This window comes from Astatotilapia calliptera, chromosome 5, assembly GCF_900246225.1.
Source record: "Astatotilapia calliptera chromosome 5, fAstCal1.2, whole genome shotgun sequence".
Taxonomy (NCBI): domain Eukaryota; kingdom Metazoa; phylum Chordata; class Actinopteri; order Cichliformes; family Cichlidae; genus Astatotilapia; species Astatotilapia calliptera.
Genome location: NC_039306.1, coordinates 15,961,635 through 15,978,015, shown reverse-complemented (window position 1 = coordinate 15,978,015; position 16,381 = coordinate 15,961,635). Strand labels below are relative to the sequence as shown.

General features: G+C 39.8%; 1 protein-coding gene across 1 annotated transcript in view; it reads left to right on the top strand.

The window, feature by feature from the left end:
- Window positions 1–16,381, top strand: part of uba7 (ubiquitin-like modifier activating enzyme 7) — a 33,296-nt gene that overhangs the window by 2,548 nt on the left and 14,367 nt on the right. The window contains exons 9-21 of the mRNA XM_026167508.1: window positions 87–251; window positions 411–509; window positions 615–695; window positions 1,104–1,259; window positions 1,563–1,728; window positions 2,074–2,270; window positions 2,673–2,737; window positions 4,253–4,463; window positions 7,112–7,186; window positions 7,762–7,963; window positions 8,053–8,141; window positions 10,016–10,108; window positions 11,585–11,776. Coding sequence (XP_026023293.1) covers window positions 87–251; window positions 411–509; window positions 615–695; window positions 1,104–1,259; window positions 1,563–1,728; window positions 2,074–2,270; window positions 2,673–2,737; window positions 4,253–4,463; window positions 7,112–7,186; window positions 7,762–7,963; window positions 8,053–8,141; window positions 10,016–10,108; window positions 11,585–11,776 — 1,791 coding nt within the window. The remainder of the gene's footprint in view (window positions 1–86; window positions 252–410; window positions 510–614; window positions 696–1,103; window positions 1,260–1,562; window positions 1,729–2,073; window positions 2,271–2,672; window positions 2,738–4,252; window positions 4,464–7,111; window positions 7,187–7,761; window positions 7,964–8,052; window positions 8,142–10,015; window positions 10,109–11,584; window positions 11,777–16,381) is intronic.

Here is a 16,381-nt window from a genome sequence, read left to right as displayed (position 1 = left end):
GTCTGTAAATCCAGCTACGGTGTTGTAGTTTAACCATTAAAGCAATTTACAGGACTGTTTCCACTCACTTGTTGGTGCTTCTACAGTCCGATGCGGATTACCTGCTAACCATAGTGAGAGAGCTAAATGAAGTCGCACAACTGGAAGAGCTAGATGAGGTCACAGTACAAAGCCTGTCGTACACAGCCCAGGGGGATTTGGCTCCCATCAATGCTTTCATAGGAGGCTTGGCTGCTCAGGAAGTCATTAAGGTGAGGTCTGAAGAAAATGCCTGAAAATGTTCATCTTTTGGGAGGGGGGAGGGGGGGTTCACTCATCATAAACTATCACTGTTTACACTGTATAATAAATAACATTTGTATTTAGCTGAGTTGACCAAGTATTGTGTGTCTTTTGTAATATTCCTGCAGGCATGCAGTAGGAAATTCACACCTCTTCAGCAGTGGCTATATTTTGATGCACTGGAGTGCCTGCCTGAGGATCAGCCGACAGAATGCTCATTTGCGATGGTATACCTTTAAAATATAGATTCCCGGGCTATCAAACAAGCTCTCCATTTGACTGATATGAACAGCATTAAGGCGCATTTAATCTGTCTCTTTTCCTTTTCATAGAACGGCACAAGGTATGATGGACAGATTGCTGTGTTTGGCTCCGCGTTCCAGGAGAAGCTTCAACGGCAGAAGTATTTCCTGGTGAGGACTGATTTGACATTTGTCCAACAGAGGGCACACTCTGCACTGTAATGCAGAAACTCCATGTGTGTTTTTCTTTGATCTTGTCTGGTGTAAATGATGGCACATTCAGGAAAAAGCTGTGATTCAGGTGGCATTTCCTGGCATCTTTGTAAAGGGGCTCTTTAACAGTACTTGGCACTTTCCCTGTTTCCTTTAAAAGTGTGATTTTGTGCTGGGTTAACATTTTTAAGGGAGACAGTGTATGCATTTCTTTTATCTTTGTCGCAAAGTCTGCAAGACATCAGGAAGTACATGAGCTACTGAATGCCTAATCTCTATGTAGTGATGAGCAACAACAGATGAATGACTTTCTGCAACATTGTAAAACACATCTGACAATTTCATTTTTTTCCTGTTACTTTCAAGGTTGGAGCTGGTGCTATCGGCTGTGAGCTTCTTAAAAACTTTGCCCTTATGGGGCTTGGTGCAGGAGATGATGGACACATCACCATAACAGACATGGACTCAATAGAAAGATCCAACTTGAACCGCCAATTCCTGTTCAGGACTCATGATGTCGGGGTGAGAAGCCACACAGTATATTGTATCACAATTCTGTAGTGAAAAATGTAAAAAAGTATCATAGCACATCTCTGCAAGTTAACAGGGCTTTACTTACAGGAGAGGCTTGTGATGAAGGTATTATTACAGCCTGAGATGGCTTGTTTTAGTTAGTTTCCTAAGCGGCTCTATCAAAACAAAGCTAGATATTCATCTTGAATTGATTAGCTCTTTATTATCATTTTGTTTTTAATACATTTTCTTGTTCACATACGTTATGTCACAGACTAACTTTTCCATTTTTGTGCGTTTGTCAATTGGCAGAAACCTAAATCAAAAGTTGCAGCCAGAGCTGCGTGTGACATAAACCCACAGATGAGAATCACAGCGCACCAGAATCGCCTTGATGCTGACAGTGAAGGAGTGTACAACTACTGCTTCTTCATGGGCCTCGATGGAGTGGCTGCAGCCCTTGACAACGTGGAAGCCAGTGAGGACACTTAAGTCATCTTTATTGTTAATATCGCCATAGGTTCGGGACATACCCACATACCCATGGTGTGCAAAAGAAGACTAATTATGAATAAGAAAAGAGATGTAAAAATATGGGGCATGGGTATTTAAAAAATGAGGTATTGGTGTAAAAATAACGAATTATACAAATGTTATTATAGCCTATATACAGTATTTCAGTCTACATATAAGATGTCAAGTATAAAAATTATTTTGCAGTCTATAGAAATGATATAAAAACATTCACAGTTTATATTTACAGTAAGTATAAGGACTGTACATGTACATTTCTAAGCTTTAACCCACTGTTTCTGATGGTCAGGGGTCTATCTCGATGGACGCTGTGTGCAACACCAGAAGCCAATGCTGGAGGGGGGCACTCTAGGGACCAAAGGTCACACCCTGGTGGTGGTTCCTCACCTGACGGAGTCTTATGGACCGGCTAAATCAAGTTCTAGCAATGCTATCCCGCTGTGTACTCTCAAGAACTTCCCCCACCGCATTGAGCACACATTGCAGGTATAAAATCAAGTTGTTCAACTTTGTGTTCACTTTTGTTGTAACGGGAATTTATTGCATCTAATACCAGATGACCAGTGAATACAATAGTCACTACGGTATGTATTATTGGTATATAGTTTAGTAATTAGCACAAAGAACTGGGATTGTTCTGTGTGATATTAAAAAGTGTCTCTAGTGCTAGATAAAATCAGGGTATCACCAAAATTAGTGCAATGCAGACTCCACCCAAGACCTGCTGAGGTAATGCTGTTAAAATTCATATTAGCTCTTAAACATAACAATGACCAAAACATTTGAAATGACTGCAGACTTTCTTTTGCACAGTGCTCTGCAAAAGAAAGTCTTTTTTATTGTGTTATTAATTCTTTTTTCACTAATCTGGTCTTGTAATTGTTTCAGTGGGCGAGGGACCAGTTTGAAGGACTGTTCAAACAGACACCTGAAAATGTAAATTTCTTCTTGAGGTAAGATACGATGATACCATCCTCGTGCGATTTTCCTGTGTTGGCGCCAAAAGCGAGACGGTGTCTTCACCAGTCTGGTGTTACTTAGCGTGGTCATTTTACGATGCTTTTCCACTTTCTTACAAAGCATTCCAGCGCACCTACAAAACAGCTAATGAAGTGGTTCAAGCTCGTTATTTAGTTTTATTAACAGGAAAACATTTGGTTGGCTTTCAGCAGTAAAGCCCTTGTAAGAAATTACATAAACAGTCTGTCTTGCCAAGTCTCCTCTCTGTAATGTATAATCCACAGCAGTTTTCTACTAATAATAAATGCATTCTTTGATAATTAGAGGCTTTGTGGTTTAGGAACCATCCATCAAATTTTAAAAAAGAGATTAGATGACAGGAAAGAGTGCTATATGATGTGAAATGGATGAATCAGTGAATCTGATGGATTTTAATTGTGAGATTTAAGTACATGGCTAATCTTTAAAAATTAATAACCACTGTATCAAGCTTTACATAATGCGTTGACCTAATTATAACACACAGAAGTGTCATCAAAGGCAGATTTAAGCTTCCAGGTCGAAACTATGTCTGAGTACTGAGGCTCGGAGCCATCCTAATCCAGCCATGTTTTGAGATTTGTCTCTGTTTGTTTTAGTGAGATTAACTTAATCTGCCACGACAGTAAAAGCATTTACTCTCTTTCTTGTTTCTATATGGAAGCAAAAACTGGGCCTAGAGCAAAAATGGTGCTTGTGAGTTGAAACAACCATTCAAATTTTTCATATTGCACAGTTTTTTAGAGATAAGGGCGCTTGTCTACTAAGATAACCAGTTTTTCCCGGCCCTCCTTCTAGCGCAATCCTGGAAAAGTTTTCTGGGCATTTTTATGAGACAGATCAGCTACATGTCATAGTCCAGCAAATATTAAGTCATGGTTCATGAGGTTATGGAAAGGAGGTTTTTTTTGTTGCTGCTGTTTTAATGCCACACCCATACAGTTCTGTGTACAGCTATGAGTATGCATGTTCCTGTTCAGGCATGTTTTTTGTTTCCTGAGCGAGCGCATATTAATGGCGCAAGAACTACCCATGTGTGGGTTTAGAGTTGTACTGACCAGCACCTGATAAAGTTACTCAACACTGTCTTCTCCTGCCTATGAGTCGAAACACTCAGAGAAATCCCCCCTTTGAGTCACTTTCGAGACAACACTCAAAAGATTTTTAGTCATTCTCTTCTGTGACACAGGTATAAACAGTTTTGGGGGGTTTCCAGTAAGGCTTTAGTCAGGTTGACGCTGCAGGTCATGTATGCCACGTGTGTTGTTTTTAAAGTTTACTTTCAGCCAAGTCATGTTGCAAATAAAAATCGAATCTTTTATTGTGAAGGTTCAACCCACAGAATGCATCGAACATATTATTATTACCTTTCGATAGCCTGCGCTTTGTCTTTCTGCTCAGCCAATGATTATTATTATTATTATTTGCTCTGTCACTGAATACAACTATTGCTGCTCTATTTTCCACAGGGATACGGCATTTATTAAGCGAACTCTAGATCTTGGTGACACTGAGGCCTTGGAGATTCTCGGAGGAGTGTGGAGCAGCCTGCATGACACGGAAGCTGGAGGACAGCGTCCAAAGTCCTGGGAAGACTGTGTGCGCTGGGCACGTTGCAAGTGGGAGACCCTGTTTAACAACGAAATCCGTCAGCTTCTGCACTGTTTCCCTCCCGATGAGGTAAAAAAGCAACTATCCTGGTGCCAAAAATGTAACATGTGTAATTTGTCTCCATGAACACACAGGGGCACTGTTGTGCAGGTAAGATATTTGCATTCCAAACAGTGAAAAACTAAAGTGAGATATTTGAACAATAGGAATTGCAGTTTTCACATTTCACTTCATGGAGTACTGCAGCATATTTCCCCAAGAGTAGATGGCAACATTAGCCCTGCTGAAAACCTGAAAAGCACTACTGATAAACAGGGTCTCTTGAGGGTCTCTGAGGGGTTTTTAGTCTGTTGAAACGTGCAGACAGAGCGGTGTCACGTGTTGCTGTCATACCTTTGGTGTAGGAGGGTGCACAGATCAGTATCAACCTAAACAAACCCTCACTAACCCAAGACTTAGAACACTAACAAGCTGTTTTCTAACAGAGCTCCAGCAGTGTTTTGCAATGTTTTAATATTTATTAATGCAGCTTTTGGTATGGCATTTTTTTATTATTAAATATAAATATTCTCTTGTCTAATCATCACAGCACATGATACAGAAACTCTGCGTCATTTGTGGTTTTGGCTTTGGTTCTCTCTCTTTTTTCCCCTCCATACTTCTCTTTGTCCTAGTTACGTAAAAAGAGTTATAGTTTTATTGTTCTCGTTGAAAGTCAATTTTTACCACAGACCTTCTGGGGGAACTATGATAAGGAAGCTAATGTCAGTTAAAAGTCAAAAGCTAAACTGACCAAAGCTGGTACACGGGCAACACTGATGACTGCACGGCTACTGTGCTCTATGTTGCCACAGCATCTCAAGTTGGAAAAGCAGAAAATACAAGAAGTGACGGGTGAGAGAAGTGGATTGACTGACTGCTTTATTTTAAACAAAGCAGTCAGTCAATCCACTGACTGTAGCTGAGGTGGCAGAGCAGGTCAGCCACTAATCAGAAGGTCGGTGGTTCAATCCCAGGCTGCCTCCTGGCTGCATGCCAAATATCCTTGGGCAAAATACTAACCCCGTGTTTGCCTACTGGTGGTGGTCAGAGGGCCCGGTGGCGCCAGTGTCCGGCAGCCTCGCCTCTGTCAGTGCGCCCCAGGGCAGCTGTGGCTACAATGTAGCTTGCCAGTGTGTGAATGTGTGTGTGTGTGTGCTTTAAGCTTTGATACAATTTTTTATTTATATTTTATTTTTCCTCTAAGAGATGGGGTGAATTTATGTGAGAAGGAAAAACCAGTTTTATTTTAGTTGAAATAAGTGTGCATGACCAGAGTTGAAGGCGATCGTGGCTCTAGAGTTGGCAGTTCGTCTTGTAATCGGAAGGTTGCCGGTCCGAGCCCCGGCTCGGACAGCCTTGGTCGTTGTGTCCTTGGGCCTCCTGATAGTGGTTAGAGGGCCCGGTGGTGCCAGTATCTGGCAGCCTCGCCTCTGTCAGTGCGCCCCAGGGCAGCTATGTACAATGTAGTTTGCCATCACCAGTGTGTGAATGGGTGGATGACTGAATGTAGTGTAAAGCGCTTTGGGGTCCTTAGGGACTAGAAAAGCGCTATATAAATGCAGGCCATTTACCATTTACTATCTAAATAACAACAAAATAGCGAAAAATAAACTGAGTTTCTACCATATCTCTCTATACCACACAATTTATATGTTTAAAAGGGTTTCTACACTCATCTGATCTAACCCTGCTTAATACTATTTAATAATTTACAACTCACTCTTCATCGGTACATAACCTGACAGTATACATGTATGACTATTGAATGAGTGTAGATGAAATGACAAGAGATTTAAAGGTATCCTGTCATAGAATTTGCTGTATTAGTGAGATAAATGATATTCAGCTCTTAAACTGCTTAATTAACAGCAATTAATTGAATTGTTGATAAATTTGGCCATGTAGTTATTTGGTTCAACTCTCTTTTTCTTAACAACCAGAACAAAGTTGATTTCAAGTAGAAATTTCCATTATTAAAGTCACCTTTATTCTTAAGTCTCTACAAGAAAAAAGAACAATTGGTCAAAGAACCTTAGGAGGCCCCAAAAAGTCTTAAATGAAAGTGTCATCCTTCTTTTTAAGGACAAATCACTGTTTTGGCCCCCTCTGACCCTGAAGAGAAGGCCAACAACATGCCTGTTTCTGAAAAGGACAATGTTGTTGGTGCCTTTTGGCTGCTATACAATGCCCCCCCTGCAGTGAAAACTGGCACCACCAGTAGGAGACTCTCTCTTTCTCGGCATATGGACCATTTGGAAACATCAAAGCTCTCAAGTCCCTTTGTTCCTTTATCAGACATACAAATTGTGTAGTCAACACACAGCTGATAACAATATTAGTGTGACTGCACCAAAGGAAGGTAGTTGACTTGCTTTGTTAGAATAGTAAAGTAGTTGTCAGGCTTTATCCAGTAAATCACTAATGCACTGGAGTCGTCGTGCATTAAATATCATATAAGCTGAAAATGTAAAACCTAATCTGTTTTCTTGTGCGTTTTTGTTTGGAATATAGCGTCACCTTCATTATATGTAAGGCAAAGATCTCACCATGACAGTCATAGGTTTACTCACCAAGTTACACTTATATTTATATAAATGTTTTTAAAGAATAAAAGTGAAATGATTTTACATCTGTTACTCGCTGCAATAAAGGGATTTTCTTCTGCCTCTGTTTAGAAGACCACTCATGGCTTGCCGTTCTGGTCTGGATCCAAGAGATGCCCTCACCCCCTGACGTTTGATCCTAGCATTGTGAGTAGTGTCTGGTCCAGTTCTTCATCCAGTAGCAATCATATACATAGTAGATGGTAATGAGAAAACATACCACAGTATACTGATAACCACTCACATTCCTTCTTTATCTTGTCTGATAATGGCTCTTCCTCACTCTGACCATATAATTGAGTCTTATCTCAGGTACACACGGGCAATAAAAGAGAGATAATAATCTGCTTTCTAGACACATTCAATTCATGTTATTCTCCTTATCAGTGAATTGAAAGCAGCATTGCAGAGAAGTGAAATAATGGAACTGTACTGTGCTTGTTTGCTAAGTAGAAGTTACTGCCACTCTATGCACAATATAGATGCGCATTTTTGGGAACACTGGAGAAATTATTGCAGCTATATATTCCATTAAGGGAAGTAATTGGTATTACTTTAACATTGTTCTGACTCTATTCTCCTTTTATAATACGTTGCTTTCCACAGTTTCACCATGATGGCAGTGCTTCTGTAATAGACCGTGTTTAACTAGAATGTTAAATGTATTTTCCAAAACATTATATTTTCTTCTTCATCAAGACTATGTGATTGTTGTGTTGTAGACTACTCATATTGAGTACGTGATGGCTGGAGCTAATCTGTATGGGCAAATCTATGGGATCAAAGGGACAAGGGACTTGACCTCCATCAGAGGAATCTTAGAAAATGTCCGTGTGCCAGCTTTCACTCCCAAGTCCTCCGTGAAGATTCATGTTACTGACAAGGAGATGGAGGAGGAGAAAACACGTGAATGCGATGATGCGGGTCAGTTAGTTCAATTTTTTTTATTGTTACCAACTCGCTTTCTTCCAGCATGTCTTATCTTTACATATTTTTCTCTTTCTCTGCCACAGAAAAGGTCAGACTTGAGGAGTTGAAAGGAAAGTTGGCCTCGCCCTCTCTGAAGAGCTCAGCTCAGATGTACCCTATCGACTTTGAGAAGGTAGGGCAATAGGACAATGACACCTCTGCCTCAGACTTCAGAGAAGCTGCAGATAGTGACATCTTGATCTGAGCTGATTCAACAGTGGTTTTAGCAGGGTAGAGTTATATATTTTTAAACTGTCCCTCCTGCTTTCAAAAATTGTAGCAATATAATGATTATTGAGTCAGACAACTCAGATATAAAATGTGTACTTTTATGTGAGAACTGGTTTGCGGACTGTCAAACAGCATACACAGACTCCTGAAGGCAGACTTCCCTTAATAAAACATTGTCACTCTAGACATTAAGTTACGTTTTGCACTTGGCTGGCATTGTAAATATTCATAAAAGTTCATCTAATCTAGAAAGTTATTTAGGAGTGTAGACTAGATATAATCCCCAGTTCCCTAAGCAATCGTTTCCTTCCAATGTATTTCCTAAAAGTCAGTCACACCTTGGAGTAAAGCGATTTTCTTAATAGGACAGCACTTTCCCAGTGACAGTATCCCTAACACTCTATATTCTTCCTTGATATCCTCTGGGAAACATGGCCACAAAACACATTCAAATGAGGCAACCTCATGGTTTAAGATGCCAGCCATACACTTTGTTCCATTTGTTTTCTCCATTTCCTCTCGTCTTTCTGTACTTGTAAACTTTTGAATGCCAGGTAAAAATAATTTCAATAGTTTAGCTTTAACTACAAATGCATGATAAGTTAAAAAATTAAGCAAACATTGGTGTTGCTGCGCATTGGCCAACTTGAAAAACAAAGTAGAACATCTTGGGTCCAGTTTCAAGTTTTGACTCCAGTTAGTAGCTTAATTAATAAATGATAAAATAAATGGAAAAAAAAGAACAGGCTCTAAATCAACTATAAATCTATATCCTCCAAGACTTAGTGTAACTATTAACTCAAAATCTGTTTAAATAAAAATTAACAGTTGTAAGCATAAAAATTTTTTGCAGTAAATGAGCCATTTCCTTATAGCGCCATTATATTTGTTCAATTATTCCTCCCACTTTTTTCCTCAGCATCTGACATGTCCTGTTGGACAGGACTGGATCCTGTAATAAATGTAATAGCCAACATCTGGACACTGGGCATAACAAAGTCTTTTCTAAACGAGTTTACAATAAACTCTGCCCACAAAGTAGCTGTACCATATTACCCCATGAATAAGATACTGTTGCTCAACAAAAGGTAAAAGCAGGTCAAGATGCCGCTGCTGAGTGAAAGAGATTGTTATTAAAAGAATTTAGAGAAGGTAAATGACTTTAAATGAGATTCTGATAACACATGCAATCAACCAAGAGAGGCTCTAATGAAGGTGCATGAGGTAAGTCAGCTAAATATCAAATGTTGTCTTGAATAAGAACAAGACTCCCAAACCCACTTCTCTTCATCTTTATCCCTCTGTGCCCTGGTCAGGCTGTGGATAGATGGAATGTGTGTAGGAGGGTTTCAAAGGCATCAGGTTGCCAGCTTGGAGCTTCCTCACAACCCCTAAAGCAAACCTGGAGTGACAGTCACCTCCTAGCTTTTGTAGAGCCGCACTAGCAGAGGCATGACCTCACTGGCCACGTCGATCACAACAGGAATCTGATTTCCACTGCTTTCTGACAGGGTACTAAGTCATATATCAGAGTGACTGAAGCGACATAACAACAAAGCAGGCAAAGCTCAAAGAGGGCACAGAGAATGACATCACTGAGTATGTCACTGGACGTGGACGTGGCTTTGAACTGTCCCACTAGCAATTTATAATGTTGTTAATACTGTTAAGCTGCCCTTCTGTTTTTTGTCATTATATGTAATTGCTGTTCATGGGTATTAAGCTTCATAGTGTTATATCTTAATTAAAAAATATTTAATGTTCCTACTCATACAGGATGATGACAGCAATTTCCACATGGACTACATTGTTGCTGCATCTAACCTGAGAGCAGAAAACTATGACATCCCTGCAGCTGATCGTCACAAGGTCAGTAATTGTATGTATACATAGTAAAAATAAAAGAAAAATATGGACAAAGATCTAAGAGATGAAGCTGAGCCGAGAGGCGAATGAGACAAAACAGACCTGCCGACTGCTCCCCCTCCCTGTAGGTCATGTTTTTCCTAGGTGCTGCACACACCTGCCCTAAAGCCACAAAAACAGACCCCTCACCTATTGTTCACAGAGCAGAACTAATCACGGCACTTTACCTGTCGCCTGGGAGGTGACACCTGAGCCAGGCCTTGTACCAGCTGCCACAGTGACATACACAGCCAAGACATGAACATGGATGGGGGGGGGAGTTACCCCTAGGAGATGGGGGACAAAACAGAGTTTGCCTTGTGTAATCAGACATTTCCACATTTTGCGTCTTCTTTGGAAATAACTTCTCCTTTAGTCACAATTTAACCAGTACATAATAAACATACAGTATATCAGTAATGCAAGACCACATGAGGGCTAGACTCTAATATATTTGTAACTGTCAAAGGTAAAAATACTCATCATGCAACATCATCAGTATATTGTATATATGTATGTATATACAGCTAGGTCCATGTTTTGTTGGACCAAGACACAATTTTTGTTGCTTTGTCCACTCAGTTCTGGAAAAATGTGACTAAATCTGAGCAGAGAGTAAAGACCAGTACATTTCAGAAATCATCCTGCTTTTTCTGTCAGCAGTCACATCATTAATCATCAATAGTGGCCCGGATCCACTGGCATCCATCCCTACCCATGAAATAACCTAGCCTCCATCATGTGTGACAGATAAGGTGGCATGCTCTGAATCATGAGCTGTTTCTCTCCTTCTCTATACTTTTGCCCTCCCATCACTCTGGAACAAGTTCATCTTTATGTCCATGTTTTTTTTTTTCAGAACTGTGCAGGTTCTTTTAGATATTTTCTGGCAAAGTTTAATCTGGTTTCTTGTACAACCTTGTACATTATAACGTTTTCCTTTAAAATTTGTGATTGGTATATTTTTCTTTCTATTCAATTCAATTTTATTTATACAGCGCCAAATCACAACAACAGTAGCCTCAAGGCGCTTTATATTGTAAGGTAAAGACCCAACAATAATGCAATAAAGTGCCTCATATTAAAGTTGAAGTGAAAAGCTATAAAATACAAATTCAGCACTTTGAATCAACTTCAGATGTTATATCTGATTTATATGTCCATACGTAACAAGGGGACAGGTCTTAATTGACTGATAAGCCATGAAATTACTTGTAAACATACCTGTAACTAAAATAAAAGACAACTTCTAGTACTTCAGAACTAACAGAGTAAACAAATTAAGTTTCTTTCTACCAGTGAAATGTTGTAAAACACGAGTTTATATTTGTTGGATCACGTTAGGATTGTACTGAAAGTGACTGAAGATAACTGAAATATTTTCTTGCCACTACATGACACTGCGATGTGAAACTGAACGTTCCACTGTCACCTTTGCAGAGTAAGCGCATTGCCGGAAGGATCATCCCTGCCATAGCCACCACGACAGCCGCGGTGGCAGGCCTCATGTGCCTGGAGCTGTATAAGCTGGTTCAGGGTCACCAAAAGATCAGCTCTTACCGCACGGCTTACATCAACCTGGCCGTCCAGTACTTTGTCATGTCCCAGCCGAGCCGGCCTCAGCAGTTTGAAGTGAGTAACAGCTCCATATGACCACAGCTTTATTTTAGTTATAGTGGTTTTAGGGAAGAGATCAATAAAGCTTTCAGTCACATATAGGACCTGAGTAAGGCACTTCATAAAGTCTGACAGACCCTTACTGTGTAACGTACTTTCATAATTTAAACCTGTCTATTTTGAGGATAAATCTGGTGGGTTCTTTGTAGATTCATGTCCTTCCTTTTTTAGTGGAAAGCATTAAGCCATGAATGAGTGCTCTCAGAGTAAAAACCCACTTTTGGCCCTCAGTATCTTGAATATACTGTAAGCCCATTCTTTAACTAGCTCAGTATAATCCTTAGCATATTTCAGTGCAGGCAAGACATAAAACAGATCCATGCATGTTTGGACAAATTAAGTGAATTCAAAGCAACCCTATTCCCTGAAGCCAGTGTCCTTCTGGGCTCAGTACCACATGCTAGACACATTTAAGGTCAGGTTTGAGAGAATATCATGCCAATTAATTTTACAGCACTCTTACATCTCACTGTAGGTCATCTCTGGAGGTAATCAAATACTAGACTGGAATGCTCCAGCTTTCCCACTCAGGGCACTAAACCTCTGACAGGGTCAGTAGTTGGGGTAACTGTGTCCTGTGGGGCTTGAGGGTACTCTGAGACATTGTGGGTCTGGTTTCAGCTTTGGTTACAGGGGAAAATTCAGCCTCTGCATAAAACGCTGTCATGATGACAGAAGCAGTTGTGACTTTTGGAGGTTTGGAGGTTCCAGACGTGCCTTCTTCCTCTCTCCGTTCTTACAGTTGTTGCCTGTAAATTTGTTGATGTTTGCATATACTTTTCTATTTTTTCATGCCTTCTGAAATTTTCTTAGATGTATTAACATTTCCAAAGCAGCACGGGACACTGGATAGAGTCAGTCATTAAAATAATCAGTCACAGTGACAGAGTAGCTGACATTATCCCAGCCAGAAGGTTTATTCAAGTATTCAAGTACTGAATTGGACAGATGGGCAGACATTAAATTTTTCAGACGCAGGCTCTTTCTTCATGGGTTGAGGCTCTGGGTTTTAAGCTTTTGTTTATTCAACAGAGGACCCAAAGGAGACAGGACACCCACAGCCAGAACAGCATTTTTAGAGTTAAAGATAAATCCTAAAGTAATACCGGAAGACATTCATATATCAGGAACACACATGCAATTATATGAGAAACAGAGAATGAGGGTTAGCTGCCAAACCTTCAGCCATATAATGTGGAACATAGTGCCAAAGAAAACATTTTGGTTTTTGTGATTACTTTAAATTCATAATTTATACCAAGCTTTGTAATTGATAGTCTCTCTTTATTTGTTTGTATTTACTCTTTCAATATGGCATCAATTCTAGTTTCTCATCCGTCTATTTATTGTAAAAATAGTTTGAATGTGCACATGTCATTATCATGAGTATATCAGCAACAACATATATTTTGACTAGTGGAAATAAATTAGATAATTTTATTTATGAGATTGTAATTGGCAAAGTTTTTATTAACCTTTTTAAGGGATCCTTAAAAAGCCAATAATAATTTAACCTAAATATTGACACAGATTTTGGCCTCAGATATCCAGTATGAGACTAACTTAATCACCCGGGGTCAAAGGTCCAGGGTGTCTATTCCTTTGTTGATATATAGATATTTTTTAACAAATTGATTCCCTGTAAACATCCCCTATGCATGAATGTGGTGTAGATATTATGTGACTAGTTAAAGAGATCACATAACATAAGATTTCTGAGTCCTGCAATCCTTCATTAACGCATTCATGTGCTGAAATAAATTAGTGTGGAAATATACATAAATGGTGTACATATAAATGATTTTAGATATTATAAATTAGACAACGACACAGAAGGCAAAGCCATTTCTTTTATATTCTCTTATCTCTCTAATCTAAGATTAGAGTTTTTGGGAGACAGCCTTTGAAGCAACTGCAGGCATGCAGCTGTTAAAAATCACTGATCAGACATGCAGTATTAAGGTCTCAGTTTACTTTTGCAATGGCTAAGACCTCTCCCCTTATGAGATCAGTCTCAGTTCATTAATATCAAGTAACAACAGTCACATCTTGCTGGTTGTGCAGGTGGGCCACCCAGTGTTGTTCCAAAGTGAGTTTAATGACATTACTCCATTGCTAGATTCTGGGCAGTCATCATAACTTTACCTGTAGTGCCACAGTTCTGATCGCCTAAGTGCTTATGGAAAATGTGTTTTTAATGTGGTCATACACAGCTGTCACTAAATAACCCTTTAACTTAGCTCTTAAACTAAAATAAATGACTCCCAATGCCCCCATTGTCTTAATAATTTTCCAGGATTTCTTGCAGCTGTTTGGCGAAATATGAAAATGTCCTGGTATTTCCCTGCTGCTGTGCTCTGTATAGAGGTAGAGATATGTAAACAAGAGGTTTGTCCTTGTCTGCTCAACACTCTTTTGCGTAGAATTCCTCCCTATGTTATGTTTTTCAGTTGGGGAGACAAGGCCCAGACATCAAAGGCAGACCTAGAGTAACAAGTTCCTAAAACCTCTTTTACTAAAGGATCATAATATAATACAGCCATAGACTGCTGACTGTAATTAAAAGGTGCACATAGCCAACCATTAGTCCCATAAGTCCCACTGTGAAACCTCGAGCCAAGCATTTTGTGCATCGACAAAATGTATTGACATTTTTTTTAAACCAGACATGATGAGCAGCAGCAAGATAGTTTTCACAAAGACTTCCATACAAGGAGACATTTTTGCAACCAAAGTAGTCTCTTTTTAGAGAAGCAGAAACATGTTTTTTATACTGTAAAAAATATGAGTTTTTCCATCTGTGTTCTGGTCCTAAAGCTGGCAGTGAACATGCCTGGTAAACACAAAATGTTTGCAGTTCCACAAAAATGGCAGAGTTGCTCACTAAAAAGGTCCCACTTTAGGTTCAGTCCTCCACCCAAGGACACTTGGCACACAGAGGAGCCAGGGATTGAAGGGCAAATACTCACACAACCCTTTCCACCAACTGAGCGACAGTTGTCCCATATAGTATAATCCATGCCAGCTCTCTCATTCAGTCAAATGTTGAATCAGCTCTGTGACTACCTCAGCTGCAAGTTTAAGGCCGCAGCAACAATGTCCTCTCTGTGCCCTTCACACAGAACAGTCAGCTGCAGCTGCAGACTATTTTCAAACATGCAGGGCCTGTTTTTTTTTTTAATTTTACAAACCAAAGCCACCTTTACGTTTCACCTTCAAGGTTACAGTGGGGAGAGTTTTAGGGGCCAAAAAAACCAACAGTGATTAACTGGCTGTACTCTACCAACTCAGTGCCTCGCAAGTGGAGCATTAAGAGATCAGTACTTCCCTTAATAGTTGGTGAGGCCAAAACAGATTTACTTGAACAAAACTTTTAAAAAAATCATGTTGTCCAATGCATTGTTTGTAAACATATCAAACATAGTAAGTATATTTGAATAATCAGTAGTGATAATAATTCTGCTTCCTAGGGACAAAAAAAAAAATCTAATTAAAACTATGTACTCTTTGTTTCTAGTTGGACTCATTTTCTGAGATTTTCTGGTACTAAGTCATTAAAGGACATTTCAAGAGCAGCAAAGATTGATGAGTGCCGCTGTAACTGAGCTGCAGCCTCACTAAAATGCAGAGAAACATCACCTGAGGCAGGCAGAGGAGGACATGTTTCAGCTGTGTGTTAAATATCTCAATCTTCAACCCCTGTAGCACCTTGCCAACGCTCTATCAGAGTACGCTGTCTTTACTTGTCTGCTAGGATGCCTGGTAGTTGTGTTCCATGGAAATACTCCGTCTTACATGCCTGTGCACACATCCTCCACACTCTACTCCTAACTTTGTGCCCTTTCACGCTTCCTCGGTGCCCCACTTCCCCACTTTGCCCTTTCAGTCTCTAATTGAATTAGCAGAGTTGGAGGCAAGACTCTGGAGGCGCTCGTCGGTCAATGGTCACACCGCTTCTTTGTTAATTACCTGCAGAAATGATGGTTATTTCCTGCCTTCACAGGAAGCAGTGCATTGAAACCAGATTTCCCAAAGAACTCTATGTAATCTTGCTGTCGGCAGAGAATCAGGAGGAGGCAAGGATTTTATGTCCATCTGCTCCAGTCTCTGTTTCTAATAAACCTTTTAGTCACAACTTACTTCTTTGTTTGGATTTAAAAATCTGAAAAAAGGAAGACTGTTTAAATTTGCTGAGTAGACATTGTGTCTGTTTATTTTTTTTATTTTTTTTTAATGTAGAAAAGAAAACCCACGGCCAACTGATTTGTGATTTGAGCGTAATTGAAGGTCACACATCTGTCACACAAATAACAGGGAATGGCTTAAAGACAGAACAAGAACAACAAAGGAGGAGATTTGCCTCACATGTGGTTAAATATGTGTTGGTCTCCTTGGACTGTGCCAGTAAAGAAATGGGGTGAATATGATCCAAGGCCTTCTGGATTCCCAGAGGAGTGCAGAGGCCATTGTGCAGTTTGTAACTCAAGACCCAGACATGAATAGTGCTTGTGGGATAATGAGTAATCTGTGATCAACATATGCGGCTTGTGCCTTCTGTTG